The sequence below is a fragment of the Lytechinus pictus genome, unplaced genomic scaffold, assembly GCF_037042905.1.
Source record: "Lytechinus pictus isolate F3 Inbred unplaced genomic scaffold, Lp3.0 scaffold_19, whole genome shotgun sequence".
In the NCBI taxonomy this organism is placed as follows: domain Eukaryota; kingdom Metazoa; phylum Echinodermata; class Echinoidea; order Temnopleuroida; family Toxopneustidae; genus Lytechinus; species Lytechinus pictus.
Window position 1 is genome coordinate 10,829,922 of NW_026974140.1, and position 22,173 is coordinate 10,852,094.

The 22,173-nt window shown below is 34.4% G+C and overlaps 1 protein-coding gene across 4 annotated transcripts in view; it reads left to right on the forward strand.

Moving 5' to 3' along the window:
* The window catches only part of LOC129260916 (tripartite motif-containing protein 2-like), a 79,419-nt gene that overhangs the window by 53,363 nt on the left and 3,883 nt on the right, over window positions 1–22,173 (forward strand). Inside the window, exons 1-3 of one of the 4 annotated variants that reach the window (XM_064114164.1) lie at window positions 8,273–8,442; window positions 11,083–13,173; window positions 14,876–17,946. In XM_064114164.1, coding sequence (XP_063970234.1) covers window positions 11,134–13,173; window positions 14,876–15,028 — 2,193 coding nt within the window. In that variant the 5' untranslated portion in view covers window positions 8,273–8,442; window positions 11,083–11,133 and the 3' untranslated portion in view covers window positions 15,029–17,946. Of the gene's footprint in view, window positions 1–8,272; window positions 8,443–10,476; window positions 10,638–10,689; window positions 10,837–11,082; window positions 13,174–14,875; window positions 17,947–22,173 lie in introns of those variants that run through there. The other 3 variants (XM_054898921.2, XM_064114166.1, XM_064114165.1) reach the window with 3 other exon arrangements.

Consider the following 22,173-nt stretch of genomic DNA (forward strand, 5'->3'; position numbering starts at 1 on the left):
CTTATCCATTGCCCTATATATACCCTAAGCTATGCTCTCAAATAACATGTGTCCTGTATATTTGTATGAGATATACATGTATGTATATTGATTATGTGTATTCATAAACTCTGTGTGCTTGCCTTGTTCCTTTAATTAGCTGTGTCAATAGATATCTTAAGATCTATGAGTCATCAATATCCCAATATATGCTTTGATTATTATTACATCACATTGGTAAGGTTAGAAATGTGAATGTGATTGATTTTGATCATTTCATTAAAAATTATTTCCTTCAAAATTTGAATATAATACTACAGTATTTATTTATTGGTAAACAGATAGAAAATAGAATGAAAAGTGATGAGGTAAGACAATAGAATTGCTCTTTCTATTATCATGCAATATCCAGATAGAGTAGTCATACTTATCATTTATTAAACAAAAAAATTACAGAAAATATGTTGACAAGAGTAGTAGGCAGGCTTATGTGATGAAGAAGGCATGGGTGATAGTGAGAGCAATAATGCGATTAAAGACAAACACATTTTTGTCTTGAATGCAAACATGGTCTCCTCAGTCCATAACACAATCCCTTTTCTCATCTAAAAATTATTTACTGCAATCACATACATCCCCTATGACGTCAATATAAGAGGGTGGAGTAATCGAGGAAGCATTTCATTCTTTCACTCGCCTCATTTACACCAACATAAAAATCATGCATTCTATTGTATGTACTTACATGTACCGGTAGTTAATTTTCACTCTCTAAATTTCAAGGATTTAAAATAAATCCATATTGGCTGTGAATAGATATGAGCAGTATATTGGATTTATTTTTAATTTTAAGGATTAACTTTTAAATAGGAAAAGATTTAAATTCATATCTTCTAGCTTTATATATTGTTTCATGTATATAATTACATGGAGGGATTAGGCTACATGGAAGTGTTAAGCCATTGCTGATTTTCATTTATATTTTTAGGAATTTGTTTTCTTCATTGTCTGGATTGTGACAGTTTTTATGCAATTGAATTTTGTGCCTGGCTAAATCAAACACAGCTGCACATTCTAACATTTCTCAGAAAAGTTTATTGTATTCATGCAAAATGTTTGAACTTTGTGTAAGAAAATGCTCAATTAAGTACAAAAAAATAATTAAATTTGTTTTTCGTAAAGTACAGTTTTACTACAATACATGTATCTTCAAATCATTCTGTTTTGCAAGGTGACTGAAATAACAATGAATGAATTCAAGGTGAATTACAGAAGTTCATTTATTGCATTTATTGCAGTCTGTATAACATTAAGATTGTATTGGCCTTGACTTGATGGCATAGAGAAGGAGGGTAGGATGCAGGTGGTTTAATCAATGAAGATGCATGTGTCATGGACTCTGACTACCCTGTTTCCATGGTAACATGACCAATGACTCATCCGCCTCCAACCAAAAAGAATGGAGATGATGTCATGTAAAGATCCATAGATAGAGAAAAAAATTAGGGGAATTTATTGCTTACTGTAGTGGAAAATATAAGAATTTATTCTTCAAATAAACATTTGACTGAATTTTATAGGTGCTCAGGAATTATTACCATTATTGAAAACAATAATGAATTTAGTTTGTAATTTTGTAAATAAAGTTAGAATCAGATGCTGAAGTCAGACTTGTAGAATTAAATGTAGAATTAGAACTGGACTATGTCCTTAAAGCATCTGGATTATCAAAAAAGAAGCAGATAAAAAGCAGTGATCAAATTTCTGTAATTGCACAAAAATTAAAAATTAATCTGGTGAAATGTTTTTTGGAACCTATCAAGCAGAAGCGCTCAATAAACAATCCCCAAATAATAACAAGGTTTAATCAGAAGCGATTCAAATTTTGATGATAATAATAATGACTTTCATTTTTAGTATCGCTTTTTACCTGGTCTTGGGATTTTGACATGTCCATATGCAATATTAAGTATGCACACCATCTACTCCTTGGGGAACATTCCAACCTAATTGCATGCATTGGCTTTTTATAATCAAATGTCTAGAATGCGGTTAGGACAGAAAAGACTACATTGTGGAAGGGATTGTAATGGCTAATAAGTATTGATTTAATGGAGACATTGGTGCTTTCAATTGGCTAGACAATCAAATAGAATACCCTCCATTGCTTTCAAGTGACATATCAAGCAATATCAATATGTTAAACTTTGTCTATTTCTAATTTGATTGTCATAGATGAAATTGCAACCAGTAGCAAATACAAAAAATGTTCAATGGAAAAGGATGAAAGGAGTAAAAAAAAGGATAGGCCTATGTATTCTTTAATCTACATTGCTTCGCACCTCTTGAACATTTACTTTTATTTTCAATTATGGACTCTTTATTAACAAACTAAGAAATCAAAGTCATTTAATGCCTGTAAGAGGTACAATCAATTTTATAATTGATTGTTCTGTTAGTCTATAAAAAAGTATGTAAAAAAATACAAATTGGATTGTGATAATCAGCCAGGATCTGAGAAGCTGCCTAATTTCATAAAGCTTCTCAAGTTCTTATGAATAAATAATAAATACAAAAATTATGTAACAATATTGCTCTTAACCAATCAAAGTGCAAGATTTCAGTAGCTTGTAACATGAGCTTGTAACTCACCATCAAGGACAGTTTGTATGAAACTGGGTCCCAAGCTGTGCTAGCCAGCTGGTTGTATACAATGTATTGATCGTGTCATCTACTCTAGATGGGGACATGTTATCAGTGAGCTGTTAAAACCTCGCATCTCAAAAATAAAATAAATTGAGGACTACCCAGAATAAGAGCTCTCTTTCCTAGAGTTATGACTTAATTAGCAACCTTCTTTTTCTTTGAAAGACTTCTTGATAAGAATTCGAAAGCTGTTTTCAGACAATATGAGGTTGCCACAATTGCCACATTTCTAGAGTTCAGCTTTCTCTGAGATGGAGCTGTCTTCAAAATCGTTAAGTTTTGAGATAAGAGGTTTTAGCAGCCCACCAACCATGCTGTGTGTCTGTATGCAAAGAGCTTTCTAGCCAGGATACATCCATTAGCCTTTGCATGCTCTGCATCTACTGTGCACACAACATTTAACGGAACAAACAGACATTCCGCTGGTCAAGAGATAAACCAGGAAGAATCCATTTATGAGATGACTATTTGTAGTTTCTTTCCAAATATCATTCTTAAAGTGTTGTAGTCAAATCAAGGAATGGAATGGCATGTTGTACCAAAAATAGCAAAGAAAGCTATAACCATATTTTTTTCTTTCCACATATTCTTCCTTGGTGACATCTCCTTGGACTTGACATACTTTGACAAAAATTGGGTCTACCAAAGTGAGAGGATCCTCGGGCTTTAAATACATGTACATGTGGACATTTTTGTTGCTGATGTATTAGATAGGTCCTTCACCACCACATATGTTTGCAAATGGCTTTCTTATTTGTGTCAGGTGTTTAAAACATACTTTTTGTATAAAGGTTCAAGATACTTTTTATGGCACTGTCAGTCAAGTAGTTCTTTAATGTTGTGAACATTTGTTGTTTGGAATTTTCCATTGTTATGCGCGCAGTTTTCAGCATACAAGATGTTTCCACTTATGGAAACTATACTAGCTTACAATCACTTGTTAGTAGGTAAGTGTATTTCAATGGTTACAATGTGAATGGTTGTTGCCATATCAGGCAAAGACAGTTTGCTATTCATTATATTACATTTTATAATTCCTCTCTGATTTTATAGTAAAAAATGAAAATAAATATTAGGTGTCTCCTGTATCCTGCTATCTACTGAAGATTCAAGTGTTCATGTATTAGTTTGTCAGTACAGTGTACAACTGTGCACAATTACTTCAATTTTTGCTTGGATCATGCCTGGACATGAGTATTCATTAAAGGCAGATTGATATGTGTGTGTGTGTGAAGGGGGAAGAGGTGTTCCCATTCCAAATACTTAAAGTGATTATTAACCAGGATAAAGAGTTAATTTCTCTTTCCATATGAAAAAAAAAATAATCCCCTGACTCCTCTTATATATTATATGTCTTATTGATAGTTGTTATGCAGTGTATTAAAATGCAAATAGTAGGCCTACAATTACATTTTTTTTCCCAAATGTATTTGGGGATGCCTAAAGGCCACTGCACACCTATGACTTGATTTTGCAATAAAACTCAATATTTGATGCAAATATTTAGCCCAGTTCCACCAATCAAATTCGTCGCTGTTTAGTGGGAATGTGCTAGCTACATGTACATTGACAGTGTGTGATGAGCATTTTTTCAGGTTTGCTGACTTGAATGTGTTATTCACAGTGTTCTAACTTCAAAGTGATCCTATTTTTTTTTACAAATCATTATATATCATACTTATTGTATAGCCCCATACACTGTAGCTCAGATCCCAGATCTTGCTGTTACTTCAGTGGGAATGTGCTCGTCGCAACGACAGTATGTGATGAGCATGTTTTGAGATTTGCAGGTCGACATGAATGTGTTATTCTAATGCTCACTTGGTTGATACCGTCATTCAACATTCACATACCAACATACATTCTTGAAATATACATCTCCATCCTACTGCATTCAATGGTCTTGTAAAATAGTGTATTTTGGAATGGCACTGTCACCCACCTCCACCAATAGATACTAGGTGGGGGTTTCATATAGCTGTTCGTAAGTTATGAGTTAGTGACTTTACGAACGACTGGTGATCCTTTCTTAGGAACAGGGGTGTGAGAGTTCAGATTTTTATCTGATTTTAGATTTTTTTGTTTTGATTTTCAGCTTATTTTTGGCCTTCCTCTGTACAAAAAGTATGGGAGCTCTTTCTATTTAAGACTCTTTCAACACTCTTCAGTTTTTTTCAGATCTTTTTATTTGTGACCACTCACACCCCTGCTTAGGAACTAATTCAACACCATTGAAAATCTTGTGTATATCATTTTCCACAAGAAAGGATCACCAGTTGTGCGTAAAGTCGTTTAGAACTTACAAACAACTTTATGAAAGACCACCCTTGCCCCCAGTATTCAGTTTGGAGGTCCTCATCGTTAGAAGAATGATTGTCTGAACTTGAACAACTTTAATCGCTAGAGGGTATTCATTTGTCTCGCAATCTACTATGGTCAACAAGGAAATTCGTGATCACTCTCGCAAAAAGTGTTCACTAGCTTTTTAGGAAATTCGTGATCACTCTCGCAAAAAGTGTTCACTAGCTTACAAGTTCACAAGCTTTCGAGTGCCGCTGCAACTCTTAATCAATTGACGAAAATTTTCTGATACGGTAGTCAATCTACCGTATCAGATAATTTTTGTCACTTGATAAAGAGTTGCAGCGGCACTCGAAAGCTCGTGAACTTGTAAGCTAGTGAACACTTTTTGCGAGAGTGATCACGAATTTCCTTGTTGACCATAGTAGATTGCGAGACAAATGAATACCCTCTAGCGATTATTTCATTCCGCAATAATGGACCTATTTAGTATTATTGAACAACTTTCTTCACCAATTCACTGTGGAAGATGCCTTCATGATTATAGAGAAGAGGGCAATATTTCTCCTAAACTGAACTTTGCAGATCAGATTCCTTGGAATATAATAAGAAATATTTATATATATTTGGCTTTAATTTAGTTACTCATTGGTTTTGTAGTTTCTATCTCTTGACTTTTTGAAAAAAATTGTATCTGGAAATTGGAGGGGAAAATGACACAAATTCTCTCATAGAACCCCTACCAATGATACCAAATTTTGCCATTTATAGAGTTTAATTATTTTAGTTATTTTTTTACAAATATTTTTCAAGAATAGAGTGTTATGTTTGATAAAAAAATATATATTTGAATAGCAGAAATATTTGTAAATTAAAATGTTCATAGAGAAAAAACAGGGCTCTGCATTGAGTATGGGCTACTTTATGACTGCAACAGTACCTCTGAAATATCGATGAATTTTGAATGGCTGTGAATGTTTCATGTCAGGATTACTATAAATACTCTGTGACAGGTTGTTTATCTAGCAGTAACAGTATTCAGCCTTTTTTTTTTGGGGGGGGGTTAGTTTGTAAACAAATAATTCACATTTATGAGTGCGCTAGTGCATGTGTACTGTTACATACAATCACTGGCATATAACATGGGAATGGGGGGGGGGGGCTTGTGGGAAGGGGCAAAAGTTTACAACCAAGAAAAAAAAAACTAGAAAAAAGAAAGAAATAGAGGGGAAAATGTAATGTTATTTTCTGAATAGGACCTATAACTAGTATGTCAAAATCTATTACATTTTCATTTTAAAAAGGCCAAACATTTGGCTCACTTGCTTCGCTCACTCTGGGCTTTTAAGGGACTTTGTTACAGATGCTATGTTGTGCCCCCTCAATTTTTTTTCATGGTGGGGGGAGGGGGTGCGGCTACACCACTATATTTAATTCACAATAATAAAAGAGACCTTGCAGACTTTTAACTACATGTAGTATGGTAATGCCTGTAATAATATTTTTGTAAGATATGGACTCGGGGAAGATGAATTTAAAGTAAAAACATAGTAAACTTGGGTGATATGTCGGGAATTTAACTCTGAAAGCTGCCATTTTCTTTCTGTAGTACAAATTGTACATGTATTATGTTCTCTAAACTTCACCTATTTTTAAGTGTTGTTCTATTAACACTGTATTGGCACAGGTAGATCATACAAAAAAGAAGAAGAAAAATAGCATGAGAAATTAAGAATTTGATTTTCCAGTGCCTTACAATTTTTCGATTTGAATTCCTCTTTCAATTAATACAGTTGAGTTGAGTATTAAAAATTAATAGAAAAATTGATAAATCTGTAGGTTCTTTCTGTCTCAATTCCATATAAATCAACAACCTGTTATATTCAGTCCTCACATTTAAGTTTACTTACCAAATATGTTTAACTGAAGTTGGCCAGAGTTTAAACCTTGTCATGTTTGGATCTATGTACACAGGAGCACAAGGGGCAAGTGCCCTTCACTTATTGCCTCTAATTTGTATCGTGCCCTACAATATTTCAGAAAATGTCACCTCTTTTGGAAAACCCCCCATTTTGTAGACTTTCAGACAATTCAGTGCCCCCTTCCCCACTTTTATATAATTTAGTCTGGACTTTGCCCCTTTGTCCACACTTTGCTGGGAAATGATTTCTCTCTTGGAAGTGATATTTAAAAAAAAAATCGTTTTTCTAGAGAAAATTTTTAAGAATCTACCCACATTTTGTAGAATTTCAGGGAATCCCTAGGGAATCCCTCCCTTTCCTCACTTTTCTAAAATCATGGCTCCTCCTGTTTTCCCTCACTTTAAAAAAAAAAATCTCCCTCTATTAATGGAAGTTATATTAAAAAAAAGTTTGTTTGATAATTTAAAAAAAATCAACCAACTGTTTTCTAGAGAATTTCAGAAAATTTAGCCCCAACCCCACCCCCGATTTTCTTAAATCCTTGCTCTGCCACAATCATGAGCAAAGCAGACAAACCCTCCACTCCTTTCCTTTCTTTCTGTCAAATGTATTTTTTGAAATTCTCTTGTGTAAATGATGAGGGTGTTGTCACATGACCAGGTCAACAATCAAATCAAACAGCATACAAGGTCACAACAATTGTCTTCTATAAAAGAAAATATAAAAGAGAGGAGTTCACACATCCAACCATGTTCAGAAAAAGTAAATTATCATCAAGAACATTAATTTCAGGAAAGTTTTGTTGCAAACATTATTTCCTGGAAGTAATGATGATTTCCTGAAAGTTTCGGTTCAAGCATGATTTCCTGAAAGTTTTTGTTACAATCATATCTTTCTAAAAGTTGTTAATATAAGCATAAATTCAGTGATTTTACGAACCAGCCTAAAACCTGATCCTTTATCATTTGTCAAAGATTTGTCAAAGAGTATCTACTCAAATTAAATGATTCTAATAAGTTTTATAGTAGATTTTATTTATCTTTCATTATATTTTAATAACTCAGCAGAATCTTGTGAGTGATGACTATATATATGCTATTCAAAATGTAAATATGGTTTCAGTAATTCTGTTGTTAAATTTTGGTAAGATATCACTTTCAAGTTTATATTGTACACACTGCATCTTTCTTTTTGGTATTCCTATAGAAATTTTTTTATTTTTGTTATTTTGGGGGCTGCTAAGAAGTTCTGACAGAAATAAAAACTTTTCAGTGTGAACATACCTTCTGAAATTGTATCCTCAATAGAAGCGGTGACATGAAATATTAGAAAGGTATATATTTGCAGAGTGATTTGCTTGAGATACCAGTCCAATGACAGACCTTACTGAGAGTGGATTACTTGTTCTAAGACTCATTTGATTTTCCATGAATCTAATGCAGATTTGATTCTTGAAGAGTTGATTCTTAATCATAGTTATTGTGTCTTATATTTGAGTTTGTAAAATGGAGACTTTTGTGGATAACATTGACAGGTACGTCAAGTATTTCTTGAATTTCCTGTGGCACTCTCATATTTTCTTCTCATTTGATAGGTATTCATATGTCTTGACACCCAATAAACTCAGTATATCCTTTTCAGCTTTTGTCGTCATCCTGATCATAGCAATATGAATATTTTTGCTTTGCAATATTGTTCCAAGTTTTGTCTGTTTTATGTATAAAATATGTTCATAACATTTCTGCAAGTTGCTTGTGAACTTCTGCATAACATTGTCTTGAATGTATGTACAACCTGTACAGACAAACAAGTGGCTATTTTTAACTTTTGCACTGAGATAGAAATGTATGAGCATGTAACTTGATTGAATCTTGACTACTTTAAGAAAGATAACTTTTTGAGTTTAAACGATGTGTATTATCCTTAAGACAGTGAATGCTGATCTCTGCAAAAAGTACCTTTTCTTGAAGCAATAGTTTCTTTTTTTTACCAGAAAATATATGGATCAATACTAACATAACATACCTGTATACACTTCCGCCTGCTAAAGTTCACTTATTATACATGTAGACTAGCCTATTTTCTTTTTTTTTGGGTTGTCATTGTAGACAATAAGATTCCATATTGATGTCTGTTCCTTGAAAATTGACAATAATCTAAGGAACCAAAACTAACTGTATCAAGGTCTGATTTCTACTCATATTTGGTTCAAGCAAGTTTTGTTGGTGTTAGAAATATATATCCTTCCAATTTAGACCTTAAAAATTAAGTAAAAAGAAAAAATATTTTGAAACACAGATTTGCAAAACAATGGTTGTTGAAGATCTATTGAGACGTCGATCAGACGTCGATCATGATTCTGACGTTATTAATAGTAGCCTTCTTTTGGTCTCTCTGGCATTAATGTTATGATTATGTTACTACCCTATCAATTCTTAGCAGCCAATTAAAATCAAGAATTTCATGGAAGTCAGACCATTGGATGACAAAGTTACTATACTCTGATACAGCTGAGTCCTGATTTTGGATGAACTCATACATTCTAAACTGACCACTGCTTCATGGCACAAACTGTGCAGTGGCATGTCATGAAATAAGGGATAATTATATGGATTTTCATGTCATTTTTATGAAAAATGCTTGAATGCTCTCCCTTGATAAGCATATTTTAATTTGTTATTATGTTGATATTTTGATTTGTGATTCTCGATAGTGATTCTATATGTAGCTTTAAGGAATCACTTGAAAACACCCAATAGGAGATACAGAATCATGTATGGAAGAGACTAGGGGTCTGAAATTATTTGTGTATTTAGATGTCACATATTATTTACCTTCATGACAAGGTGATTGATCATTCGTAGACTTCTTTCATGGCTACTATATATGTGCTCATTCTCTTTTGATGAAGTAATCAATTGTACAGATATATTATTGTATGGTTGATTGCATGTAATGTTCAATGTACTCAAGCATAACAACCAGACCTGAAATCAGTTTTGCGTTATAGGACTGAGGTTTTTTTTTTTTGCATCTTACAACTGCAAAATGAAAATGCGTAAAGTGGCGGGTAGTTTTTTTTTCCAATAAATTCAGACTTTTTGTGTTTTGCTGTCTTGCTGAATATGTTTGTCTATTGTATTAATACTTTTTGAGAGAAAAATTGACAAGGCAGCAGCTGTTTGGACCAAGTGGCTGTTTACTTTCAAGACAATGAGAAGTCGAGAACAATCAAAATTTACTTTAAAAAAATCTTTGATAAACAGATTTTATTCCCCTGTTTGTATTCTATCTGTGATTCTTTCTATAAAATTGCATTTTCATTTTCGTTATATGCACACGTTTGGCCAGAATCAATAGGCATTTCGTGCTTCCCCCACCTCTGCAAAATTTTGGTGAAAATTGGCGAAGTGGATTATCAGACAGTTACCAATGTAGAAGGTGGCAAAGCATAGCCTTTAAGCTCAACACATATTTGAGTTACAGGGACTAAGCAAACTGACCATGTGGGTACAATAGATTAGTCTGGTTTCCTCCATTTAAAAGAAAGAAACATGAAAAAGGGTTCAGACCCTGGGTCAGACCTCATGAGAGGAGAGAACCTTGAAGTCTCTTCATGGATAGTTGCAATATTTGTCAGAACATAGTTGAGACCTGGATGGTAATGTCCCTTATGCATTGATAGCCAATGATCATGTGAATGGAAGTCATTATGGGAATTCAAACTATGTAGGTCAAACCTTTATGTATGTTTAAGGATTATAATCAGGAACTAAAAGTCACATTTCAAGAAGTTTGCAATGATCCGCTTCTACTTTTTCCAGCTGAACAGTTCTCTTCAGCATGCACTTCAAAATGATGTATCCTGTTTTGTAAAAGGTTCACCATCTTAACATATTCTTTCTGATAAGTTCTGAAGAACTGCCATGTAAGCCACTTTCAGCAAAGATACTTGTATTGTGATTTTACTTGAAAAGTTCAGTTTATTCAAAAGTTATTATTTTACTATGCTTTTATGTGTGGCAAGAGCTATATACATTTGTGGAGATTTTTCTTTTGCTTTTAGTCATGAATAATGCGAAAACGGAATCATCAAGAATTTCTAACCTGAAAGTGTTATGATTAGAGAATAGAAGGTATGATGTATCCTTCTTCTATGTTCTTCCCTATACAGATCACGAGAGGGAGGTGCTTTCTGCAAGGTTCTGAAGACACTGCCATCAAAATGGCATCTCAGAGCCCTGTCGTCAAGCAGATAGACAAGCAGTTCCTGGTGTGTGGTATCTGCCTGGATCGCTACAAGATACCCAAAGTCCTTCCATGCCTTCACACCTTCTGCCAGAATTGTCTGGAGAATTACGTCCCTTCGGAATCCCTGACCCTGACCTGTCCACTCTGCAGGCAGCAGTCCATCGTACCAGAGAGAGGTGTTGCAGGTTTACAGTCCAATTTCTTCATCACGAACCTGATGGAAGTTCTGGAGAGACCAGAGAGCAATGGGGGAGGAGACTCACCTATTGGAGATCAGATGCTCTCTTGTGCTAGCCATGAAGGGGAGCCCTTGACATACTATTGTGATAACTGTGAGACGGCTATATGTGAAGAGTGCACAGTGACGGAACATTGCGATCACAGTACAGTATTACTAGCTAATGTCATAGAGGAACACAAAGAGACACTACGCAAGATCCTTGAGGAAGCCAAAACTCAGATACCCCAACTCAAAGATGCAATAGCGAAGGTGACTTCAATATCATCAAGGTTGTCAGAGAAGAAGGTGAAAGCAGAAACCCAGATCACTGAATCCTTTGAGAACCTTGAAGAGGAAGTTCGAGAAAGAAAGACAGAGATGATCAAGGAACTTGATACCGTTCATAGTGCAAAACAAAGTGTGCTACAAAGACAACGTAGTCTTCTGCAGGAGAGCTTGAATAGTATAGAGAATAACTGTGACTTTACTAAGCAAGCTCTTGCTAGTGACAATGAAACTCATGTACTGTTAGTAAAGAAGCAAATGCTGAGTAGGTTACAGGAATTGTCACAGCTTACTATGCAACTCAAACCAGAGGAGAATGACTACATCAATGTGTCCTGCGACATTGATTCCATTCAGAAAAGCATTGCTAATATTGGGCTTGTGCAGTCAAACAGTGCCGTTCCACATGAGTCTGTGGCCAGTGGTGAGGGCCTGAAGCGTGCAGTGATTGGTGATCAAACGGCTGTCACTATCACCACTAAGAATAGCCGAGGTATTCTGGTCAAAACTGGCAATGCTCCTCTTTCAGCACAACTAAGAACTCCTGATTCAAAAGTAGATGATCTGCCAATTCTGGACAACCGAAATGGTACCTATGATGTAATCTTCACTGTACAAAAAGAGGGTAGCCATAGTCTTGTCATAAAGCTCTTTGATGAGCATATAAGAGGAAGTCCATTCAAGCTCAAAGGTTGTAAAGATGATGGTTCAACTACTCCAAAGTCACCCTCGGGTAAGATTCCAGTCAGGACTAGTGTTAGGCAGAAAGCCACCCGCAGACCTCAAAGTGCCAGCGGAAATATCAGAACATTCCGAAGCAATAATCCCATTGAGGATGATTTGATTTTGACTATTGGAACACATGGGCGCAACAAAGGTGAATTCACCAACCCTCAAGGTATAACTTCAACTGCATCAGGACGTATTCTGGTGACGGACAGTAACAATCAGTGTATTCAAGGATTCAACTCCAGTGGGGAAGTCAAACAGCGGTTTGGTGTCAGGGGTCGTAGCAATGGACAACTCCAACGTCCAACTGGAATAGCCGTCAGTCACAATGGCAACTACATCGTTGCTGACTATGAAAACAAATGGATAAGCATCTTTAGTCCTGATGGGAAATTCATTAGTAAGATCGGCACAGGAAAACTAGTGGCTCCAAAAGGAGTTGCAGTGGATAATAATAATAACATCATTGTTGTTGACAACAGAGCAAGTACCATCTTCATATTTTCTCCATCTGGGAAAGTCCTGAATAAGATTGGATCAAGAGGAGCACAGGATCAACAGCTATGTGGCCCTCACTTTGTGGCTGTTAACAAAGACAACCACATAGTAGTCTCAGACTTCCACAACCATTGCATCAAGGTCTTTGGTATTGAAGGTCAGCTGATTACATCTTTTGGTTCCAGAGGGGAGGGTAATGGTCAGTTCAACGCTCCAACGGGGGTCGCTGTGGACAACCTTGGAAACATCATAGTGGCTGACTGGGGCAACAGTAGATTACAGGTTAGTGTCAACTAATATCCAAAACAAATATCTTATGAAGTAACTGCATGCACAAATTCTTAATTGTTCAGAAACTTTAGATACTAGCAAGGAGCTTTAGATATTGGCAATTCTGAGGTGTACTTTTCTTTATCATTTTTGTCTCACCTGCATAGCAGAGTGAGACTATAGGCGCCGCTTTTCCGACGGCGACGGCGGCGGCGGCGTCAACACCAAATCTTAACCTGAGGTTAAGTTTTTGAAATGACAGCATAACTTAGAAAGTATATGGACCTAGTTCATGAAACTTGGCCATAAGGTTAATCAAGTATTACTATACATCCTGCCTGAGTTTCATGTCACATGACCAAGGTCAAAGGTCATTTAGGGTCAATGAACTTAGACCATGTTGGGGGAATCAACATCAAAATCTTAACCTAAGGTTAAGTTTTTGAAATGTCATCATAACTTAGAAAATATATGGACCTAGTTCATGAAACTTATACATAAGGTTAATCAAGTATCACTGAACATCCTGCATGAGTTTCACGTCACATGACCAAGGTCAAAGGTCATTTAGGGTCAATGAACTTTGGCCGAATTGGGGGTATCTGTTGAATTACCATCATAACTTTGAAAGTTTATGGATCTGATTCATGAAACTTGGACATAATAGTAATCAAGTATTACTGAACATCCTGTGCAAGTTTCAGGTCACATGATCAAGGTCAAAGGTCATTTAGGGTCAATGAACTTTGGCCAAATTGGGGTATTTGTTGAATTACAGCCATAAATTTGAAAGTGTGTTGGTCTAGTTCATAAAACTTGGACATAATAGTAATCAAGTATCACTGAACATCCTGTGCGAGTTTCAGGTCACATGATCAAGGTCAAAGGTCATGTAAGGTCAAAGAACTTTGGCCACGTTGGGGGTATTTGTTGAATTGCCATCATATCTCTATAAGTGTATTGGTCTAGTTCATAAAACGTGGAAATAAGAGTAACCAAGTATCACTGAACATCTTGTGCGAGTTATAGTAGTTTTCAAAATCAGCACTGCTGCTATATTGAATCGCGTGATGCAGGTGAGACGGCCAGAGGCATTCCACTTGTTCTACTTTATTTATTCTTTTACTGTCTTTTGGAGTTTTGGGTTACAAGGTTTGGTATGTTCCTGTGATCTATGGACATACTCAGTCTTCCTATATTCATGCTCTTTCCTTGTCTCTCCTTTAATTTATTGTCCCTTGACTGCCTGTCCCTCTCCTTTGTTCAGTTAGAGCTTGAAGGTTTTAATACGTTATGAAAAGGTTCATTCATCTGAAAGGTTTATTTATTCCAAAGGTTTGTTAATCAGAAAACAAAAAATATTTGTTATTTGGAAGGATAGAAAGTCTGAAAATCAAGTAAGGATTTTATACTGATGAATCTAATTTTATTTCTGAATTACCAAATCTATGGAATTATGAACCTTGTTTCATTTTCAAACTATTTACTAACAAATCAAATAAAGAACATCTTGATATAAATGAATTGTTTTTTTTTTAATAACGTATGTTCGGGATAGTCAACCTTGAGAATAGTAAACCTTCGGAGTTATGAGCGTTAACCCTTTGATTACCTTTTCATCCCCCCTTCCTCTCCTTCTGCATCTGCCTTTTTGATCTCTTGAGTTTATGCATTTTTAATTTTAACACAATACATACATTCTTACCTAATATAGGTTTTTGATTCCAGTGGTTCCTTTGTGTCATACATTAACACCATGGGTGATCCGCTGTACGGTCCTCAAGACATCTGTATCACCAGCGATGGCCACGTAGCTGTTGCCGACTCGGGCAATCACTGCGTCAAAGTCTACAAGTACTTACAGTAGGAGGTAAAGGAATGTCCTTATGTTGAATGCCGTGGGCTTCTTGACGAATTGTTTAATGTGGCCCCAGGGTCAGAGAGACACAGCTGGAAATACTAGGAAAGTTAATAGGTGGGACTGAGGGATGGTGTTAAGTTGCTAGTGCTTCATTAATCACGCGTCTGCGCATGAATGCAGTACATTTTATAGGATAAATCAAATAAGTTTAGTGTGGCATGGTTCAGAGGGAATTTGATCGGGAGATTAGGGTAGGTGGAAGAGAAGAATATGTTGAAACAGCTAAGCAGTAGATAGTTGAAGGTTTAGTGTTAGGGTATGAAATAGCTCTTGTTGATATGACATGTCTGCTGACAGGTTTTATTGTTGTTGCATTTGTGATACATGTTGCACTCTTGCATGCTTATTATCTGTGCAAGCCATGCATGTTATTGTATAATCTAATCATCCCACCTAATCAAGCAATTAATCCTAATGCTTCAATAATTGCATGCTGCATTATACCCACAATTGCAATATTTACTGTCTATGATCAAGTAGTGGTACCACCTTGCCTAAATAGTTTTATGTGCAATGTATAGAAAAATAATATAGAAATTAGTAGACAGAAATTTGTGTTAAATGTTACCATGTGTGTAAGTGATATGTAGTTGGTGTGAGTAGTGCAGTTATAACCTTGAAATAGTAAAAAATGAAAAGTTGATTGAATGTAGATTATCATGTGATTGGATCAGTAAATTGATTGGTAGATCAATGATTACATCATCAATTTGATAGCTTCTTAGAAGATCACATGATTTGAAATAAGTTGACATCGTTTTTAGAATCACTATCACTCGGTGTCTTAACCCACAATCTCAGGAGGTCATTGAGTGAGATGTGAGGTCACTCATCAGTGTGATTAGGAATGATTGTGGTGTTTGTGCATACGTCAGTGTAATTATATGTGACTATGTGAGATTGAATGGTGTGAGGGTGCTAGACTGTAAAAAACTTGGGTGTTAAAACTTACACCAGTTTGGTGTTTATATCGAGGACAACACAATGAGGTGTTAAAATTGCACCAAAGAGTGGAGTAAATATGTGTTATCTAACACTAAAAATTTAACCCCAGAGTCAAATGTCTAGAGTGTCCTCTGGACACCAATTGACACCACAGATTTTGCTGTAGAAGGGACTTTTCAGTTGCACTTCAAGGAGTCTCTCTTTATGTTTCAGGTAATTGGCTAATTTAAGTTCGGTGATTTTTTAAGATATCGTTGACTCAGTTTGTACTGGTTGATGGATAGTTGCTCTTAATAACATCAAAGACCAAACACTGCACTAATACTGAGGATGATATAGATTTTCTTTCAGCTGCTTCATCATCATTCATGAGCAGCTGACGACTATGCCAATGTTCTAGAACAAGGTAGTGTCATTACTTGCTCACCACATCTTGGGTTAAGTTCAGATAAAAAGTCCCTACAGGACCCTGTTGTATTATAGTAACTGTGCTATCAATCGTAACTACTATGGTAACATAGCTCAGCAGCCAATCAAATTGAAGGTTTCCCTGGTAGTTACCAATAATAGCAAAGTTATAACTGAAGTGTGTTTTCATGCGATAGGACCCTGTACAAGATTCAGTCACACCGACTCCAAATCTACCAATGTTAGATCATTGGTTATGATGGATTAGCATTTGCCAGTCTTGAGTCAGTTTCAGCGGTGTGACTGTAACATATGTCCTCTTATAATCGTCTGTGGTGATTGTTGGTGATTAAATGACTACAGTGACTAAATAGGCTTTATATACTTATGACTGTAAATAAAAACATGCCTTGAAAGATATAGGAAGCATCATATACGTGCCATATTGCTTATTGCTAGATGCAAAGTTTGAAAACTTTTATGTAGCCTGTGGTGCATAAGCGGAAATAATGTAGGTTTGAGGAATTATTGCAAAAAAAACCTTATGGAAACATCTTTTTAATCTGTTTTGCGATTGAGTCATATATGCTAATTGAGTGTGAAAAATCATATTTAAACGCTTGAGTAAACAAACTTAAAAAAAAAAAATGTTTAGAAAATAATTAAGAATCTTGTATCTCAACTCTCACAGTTTTTAGGACAGTCCATTAAAAAAATTATGTTTTACTGTTATGATGACATACATTCAGTGGCAACCTTCCTTTGCCTCGAAAGAGTATGCTCCACATACATATTATGAGACGGTTTTCAGACAATATCTGGTTTGGTTACCATTGCAATAATTTTAAAATACAGCTTCTTTTTGAGCTGTCCTAAAATGCTTTAAACTCCTAATTTTTTTTAGATAAGCCATTTGACAAAATGCCATCTTGTTGCTCTTGTGTGTATGGTTAGTCGTGATGACATGGCGGGGGGGGGGGGGATGGGGGTGCCTGGTCTGATTATTGTCATTATTGTGAGACTTGAATTTATCAATTATATTGTCGTTATAAAGTGCACTGCCTGTGTATATTAAATTAACTATGTATAGTATATATATGTAGTAAGTGAAATTGTGTAATTATTAGTGGAGCTTTGTGATTGACCTGCTATTTCATGCTGTGATATTAAATTCATGACCATTATATAGGCCTATTTGTATGGCTGCATAGTATTATGTGAATAGCTGAAATATATGTGCATTATAGATTTCCTCGTGTATAATCAATGTTTTTGTTTTTAGTTTGTATAACTTTCATGCTGTTTTTCAGTTCTTTCTTATTCCTTGTACCAATTATTATTGCCAAAACGAAAAAATTGCCACAACAAAACAACTACCATTTTATACTTCTTACTTATTAATGTGTTGTAAGAGTAAAATCCAGCTTCTAAAGTGAGATTGTACCTTCATACATACATGTATTCACATTCATCTGTTGCAGGTATTTTAACCTATAATCAAGTATTAATCGAAAAGAAAGAAAACTACCCTTTTTATATATTATTCATTATTTATTATTAATTAGGATGCCTTTTGTCAATAATATTCAACTCAGAATTAGTGTAATTTTAGATGCACCCAACTAATTTACCAACACAAAACCAATATTTGTCTTATAATTTGTTTTTATAAATGAATAATGAAATTTAATACAAATTTCAAGAACCAATTATACACCCTTCTGTTTACTTCAGTATCAGACAATGTCATTCAACCCACAACGGAATACAAACCATCAAAAATTCATGCTTGTTTGTTTTCGCTATATACAGCCAAAATATTTTATGGCCATTTCTGCATGTAAACAAAAATCAAAACAATAACTGCTGTGTATGTCCATCACAACATATGTACGTATGCTAAAATTGACTTCCAATAGTTAAATGCAGTAGATTTATTTGTCATTTTTAACTTTGAAATGGTTATCTTAGAAAAAAAAAATCTGTATTTATCATAGGATAGGATGTTGCAGCATTGTATTCATGTCTAATTTGAACTTGAAAGAGGATTCACCACAAAGAAATTATGAATATTAAAAAGCATAAATCTGTATTAACACTCCATTGTCAATGAAATTATGGACAAAATTTTCATTAATAATAAGTAACTTATTCTGTGTCACACATGAAAATGTCTATCTTGATGGAAAGAGTAGAGAAATAAGGTGCTTATTTGTGTTATTGTGAGCTAGGAATATATTTTGGAAAGTGTGGATTCCTGTTAATAATTCATTTCATCATTCAGGATAAACAAAAATGCTTTAGATATAGTCCATGAAAGTTGTCTTTACCCAGAAATGTATGATGGATAGTGAAACAAAAGAATCTTGTATGGGGAGAAATTCAAAATTCATTGACTTCAACAAACCAAGTACATAAATGATGGAGTAGTGCTATTAACCTTTCTGAATTACAAATAGATGTTACCATGTGAATAATGAAGGGTTTTAGAGTATGACAGAAAAGATAACTTTAATAATAATAATTCTTATAACATCCTGCTTTAATATAATGCTTATCAGATCAGAATTTCTCTTCATTATTAATTGCCCCCCATACAGTGTGTATGCATCTTATGAAGACAACATGTAGGAATATTTTAATATTGTTTGAAAAAGTATAATGATAATAATAATTAGCATTTATGTAGCGCTTTATCAATCTACGACTGTTCAAAGCGCTTCACAATTAATTATTTTTACCCGGTCACTGGATTCATAGCATTTCAAGCAGCCTGTTAGGCACACACTTGCTAAACCAACCACTATGACAGTTGTTTCCTAACGGTACCCAATAAGCACCTGGGTGAGAGTGGCAAAGTGTGGATTGACGCCTTGCCAAAGGGCGCTAGGCCATGGTGGGATTCGAACACACGACCCTCTGATTACAAGGCGAGAGTCAGAACCGCTACACCAAGGCGCTTCCACAAAGTATTAAAGATTCCATCCAAATTGCCACCCTTTTTAAAGTTTGAGTCATAGATAACTTAATGATTCATTTGATTAGATTGAGATAGGACATTATTTACTTATTATTTCTTTAGCATTAATAAGTAGACAGGAATGTCACAATATCTGTTTGTGCATTTGTGGTGCTAAATAGATCCCATCAGAATTTCTTCCACAAATTCTACGACCACCATTTACAAATATTTTACACCAATCAATCTACTTGTATTTTATGTTCTTCCTCTCAAAATCTCTTTCATCATGAATTTCATTCTATTATTTCTATTGCTTTGATTTCTAAAAAATGCTTTCATTTCAGTTTCTTATTTCAATTTTCAGTACATACTTGATATTTGGAATTCATGATTATTTGAAAAAATTATATAATTTTTGTTTGTCGCATGGCAAATATTTATTTTTTATAGCAGTACTGTGATTTATTTACCAAATTTACAAAATTGTCAGTCCTATTGCATTGCATATATATGTACTATTATATATTACCACCATGCTTTAATGTACATGTAAAGATGTGTGTTTTGTGTGTGTGTGAAGTGTTAATATTGAAACATAAATTTATGTTATATGTTATTTTGCTATATAGAGTATATTAGTGTGTGAAGATTAAAGGACAAGTCCACCCCAACAAAAACTTGATTTGAATAAAAAGAGAAAAATTCAACAAGCATAACACTGAAAATTTCTTAAAAATCGGATGTAAAATAAGAAAGTTATGACATTTTAAAGTTTCGCTTCATTTCACAAAACAGTTATATGCGCATCCCGGTTGGTATGCAAATGAGGGAACCGATGACATCACTCACTCACTATTTCTTTTGTATTTTATTATATGAAATATAAAATATTTTGATTTTCTCGTCATTGTCATGTGAAATGAAGTTTCATTCCTCCCTGAACACGTAGAATTCCATTATTTTAACATTTTGTGGTTCAGGCATTGAGGTCCTAATCGTCAAATTCATAAAAATTGAAATATTGTATTATTCAAACAATAAAAAACAAAAGAAATAGTGAGTGAGTGACATCATCGACTCTCTAATTTGGATGTAACTGGCTCGTTCATATAACTATTTTGTTAAAAATAAGCGAAACTTTGAAATGTCATAACTTTCTTATTTTACATCCGATTTTGATGAAATTTTTAGCATTGTGCTTATCTGATTTTTCTCTATTGATTCAAACCAACATTTTTCTGAGGTGGACTTGACCTTTAAGTATAGGAATTTAAAATGAAAGTTTTATCTAATTTTATGGTACATTATATTGTCTTTTATGAGTGATCTTTTCTTGTTTTTGAAATTTAGGTTGTTAAGTTCAGCTTTAATTATATGGAATTACAATGTTTGATTCCTAGTTGTGTCTCTCTGATACTGTGATTGACTTTATTATTTTTTTTAAATATGAATATATAATCATAATGTTTATCATTACACATCATATTCATCATTAACATTACTTATCAACAAGCATTTCATTCAATATATCATATTTAGTTTTATTTTACATATTCACTTTCATTTAGTTATAATTCACATTATTTTATTTCATCAGATAATATCAGTAACTGTAATGTAAATATATATCATTCAGAAATATTATTAATTAAGTTCATGAATCACAACGAGTATATTTCACCTAGCAGTATAAGGAAATCACATTCAAAACATTTCTCATGACAGTCAATTATGCCATAATAGTCATTTCATTTCGTCAAGGGGTTCACCATTTCATGAACATTTGATTGGAAAATAACTGCAATATTCATGTTAGATGTCTCATCATCCCTTGGTGCTTCCAATAAGTGTCCCATTCTGTGCAAAGTCAATGAGGCTTTTATTATCCCATCATAGAAACGTGGTTTACACTACTACAAAAACAATGGTGTTAACACTGTACCAGACGGTGTTCTGAGATAGAGGACTTACACACCAAGCATTTTACGCCAGTGTTCATTCATGGTGTTAGGTTTAACACTCATAGGTGTTATTGTAACATATTCTTTTTGTAACACTATATGGTGTTGTGTTTAACCTCCATGGTGTATGTTTAACACCTTAGGATATTCCTTACAGAGCATTGATCACTTTTCATAGAGAATGATGATCCTGAAAACAAACATTTAGATTGATTTAAAAATTTCATCAAGTAAAACAAAATAATATAAATGCTACATTTTCAGAACTCAATGATGTATGTTCTGCTGCAGTGTCAGACTAGTTGATTTAAAATTCAAGAATCTAAACCATCTCTTTGATATGGAAATAAAAGTCATCCCTACTTGCTACCGAGTCCAATGCAAACATTGCTATTGGCACTAAATTTTTCATATCTAAAGGTACCCTACTTAGGTCATATCTGAACATACCAGACGTTATGATGGCGCCAATATTTATAATGGTCATACAGTTTAATAATGACAGGGGGTATATATGTGGGGCTATGGAATGGGTTCGATGTAATTGCATTCTATGTTTAGAGGGAGGGAGTGCAAAGAATATCAATTGGTTCATTTCTCCAGAGGGATTGAGAGAGTGAATAGATGTCTCTGAGAGGGAATAAATTATTCTGATCAAGATGCACAAACTGCTTCCTTTATTATCTACAGATGAACTCATGATTATTCATAGTAGTCTTAGGATATCTATGAAAAAATAATTTGTCTTTTTGGAGCTGACAACATTATTGTTCGTCAGTGATGTGCCTGGAAAACCATGTCAGAAGGGGGAAATT